At 36.3% G+C, this 1,461-nt stretch overlaps 1 protein-coding gene across 1 annotated transcript; it reads right to left on the reverse strand.

The window, feature by feature from the left end:
- Window positions 1-254: 254 nt before the first annotated feature.
- Window positions 255-1,039, reverse strand: LOC131037127 (uncharacterized). Its single transcript, XM_057969167.2, has one exon. It carries the CDS (start codon window positions 928-930, stop codon window positions 532-534), a length of 399 nt encoding a protein of 132 aa, XP_057825150.2. The 5' UTR covers window positions 931-1,039; the 3' UTR covers window positions 255-531.
- Window positions 1,040-1,461: the final 422 nt, after the last annotated feature.

Below are 1,461 nucleotides of genomic sequence, written 5' to 3' on the forward strand. Positions count from 1 at the left end.
TCTCACCTAACAGTTTAGTAGAAGACTTGAGAAGTTTTTAAAAAATAAAGCAATGCTTGATTTAACCTTTCAAATTTAAAAAGGGAATCTAACATTATAGATTAATCCCATAAATGAACACATTCACTATCAATGATTTTACTTTTTCTTTCATAGCTTAAAATAACCGCATTCACATAATATAAGATAAAAAAATTATCTATTGAAAGGACAAGAAGGATAATTATATTCACAAGGGCATCACCATCATGATGAAGCAGAAATAATGAAGATATTTTAAAAGAGGTAGATATTTACACAACTTGAAAAGTGGTAATGCATAACCCTAAATGGTTCTTGAAGAACTATTACCCATAAACATAATTTCAGCTGTTCATGAGCCCTGAATGAGCGAATGTGAGGCTCCTCCAACACAATCTAACCCAAATCCACATTGTGGGCAATCAATGAAATCAGAGACATGAAAAGAATGAGAGAAAGAACCCACATAAAACTTCAAGTCATCCCCTGCCCTCAACACTTTGTGGGCATTCAATCAAGGCCACAGCCATATTGTGGGCATTCACTGAAATCGCTGACAGGAAAAGAAGCAGAGAAAGAACCCACATAGAACACCAATGCATCTCCTTCCCTCAAAACCTTATTAATACTGAGATAGAAAAACAAGACCTTAACACTGATACCATCCAACTCATTCAACGAATTCAGGCCAATCTTACCAGTAAATGTCTTGTTATATTTGAGGTGATAAGAATCGATCTGAAAGCTGCAAGAGGAGTCCAAATTCACTACGAAGCTCCCATCGCTGGAATCCAAACTGTAGCTTTCAACGTTGCTGGGCAAAAGGCCAATAGGGAGCCCATGTTCCTCAAGCACTCTGTACGCCGTTGTCGGATCACAGGACTTGGGGGAAAACATTAAAAGCGCCATCAAAGTGTTGCAGGTGAAGATGAGAAGGGAAGCTAAGCGATATCTTAACTTATTGTTGAAGGAGGTGAGAAGGAAATTGACGCTACGTAATGATTCGTGTCGTGTTACGCTTTATCAGAGGTTACACTTGCCCAGTATATTCGGAGAAGACGTGACAAAACTAAAGATTATTCTTTCGTACCGTCGTTCAAGGCTAGAGTTTGAATCGGCTTTGGTTTACTTATCGATAAGGTTAAACGGTCGGTCATTACCTTGTACGATTCTAGAAGTTGTGTACTTTTTGTATATTCTTATCATTAGAATGAGGAAAGTATATACCATTGTATTTATTTATGGAATGATGTGTAAATTAATATATTTTAATGATATAACGATGAAAATTGTGTTGTTAGCATGTCATAATGATGACTCAGTCATGTTAGGAAGATCTAATGAAGAAGTATCTAGTCATGTAGAAAAGAGCCACAAACATAAATTTACAACAAAATGACTTAGCTGATGCTTAGGAAAATCTTGAAAGAAGGAAAAACT

This window comes from Cryptomeria japonica, chromosome 2 (assembly GCF_030272615.1).
Source record: "Cryptomeria japonica chromosome 2, Sugi_1.0, whole genome shotgun sequence".
Lineage (NCBI taxonomy): Eukaryota > Viridiplantae > Streptophyta > Pinopsida > Cupressales > Cupressaceae > Cryptomeria > Cryptomeria japonica.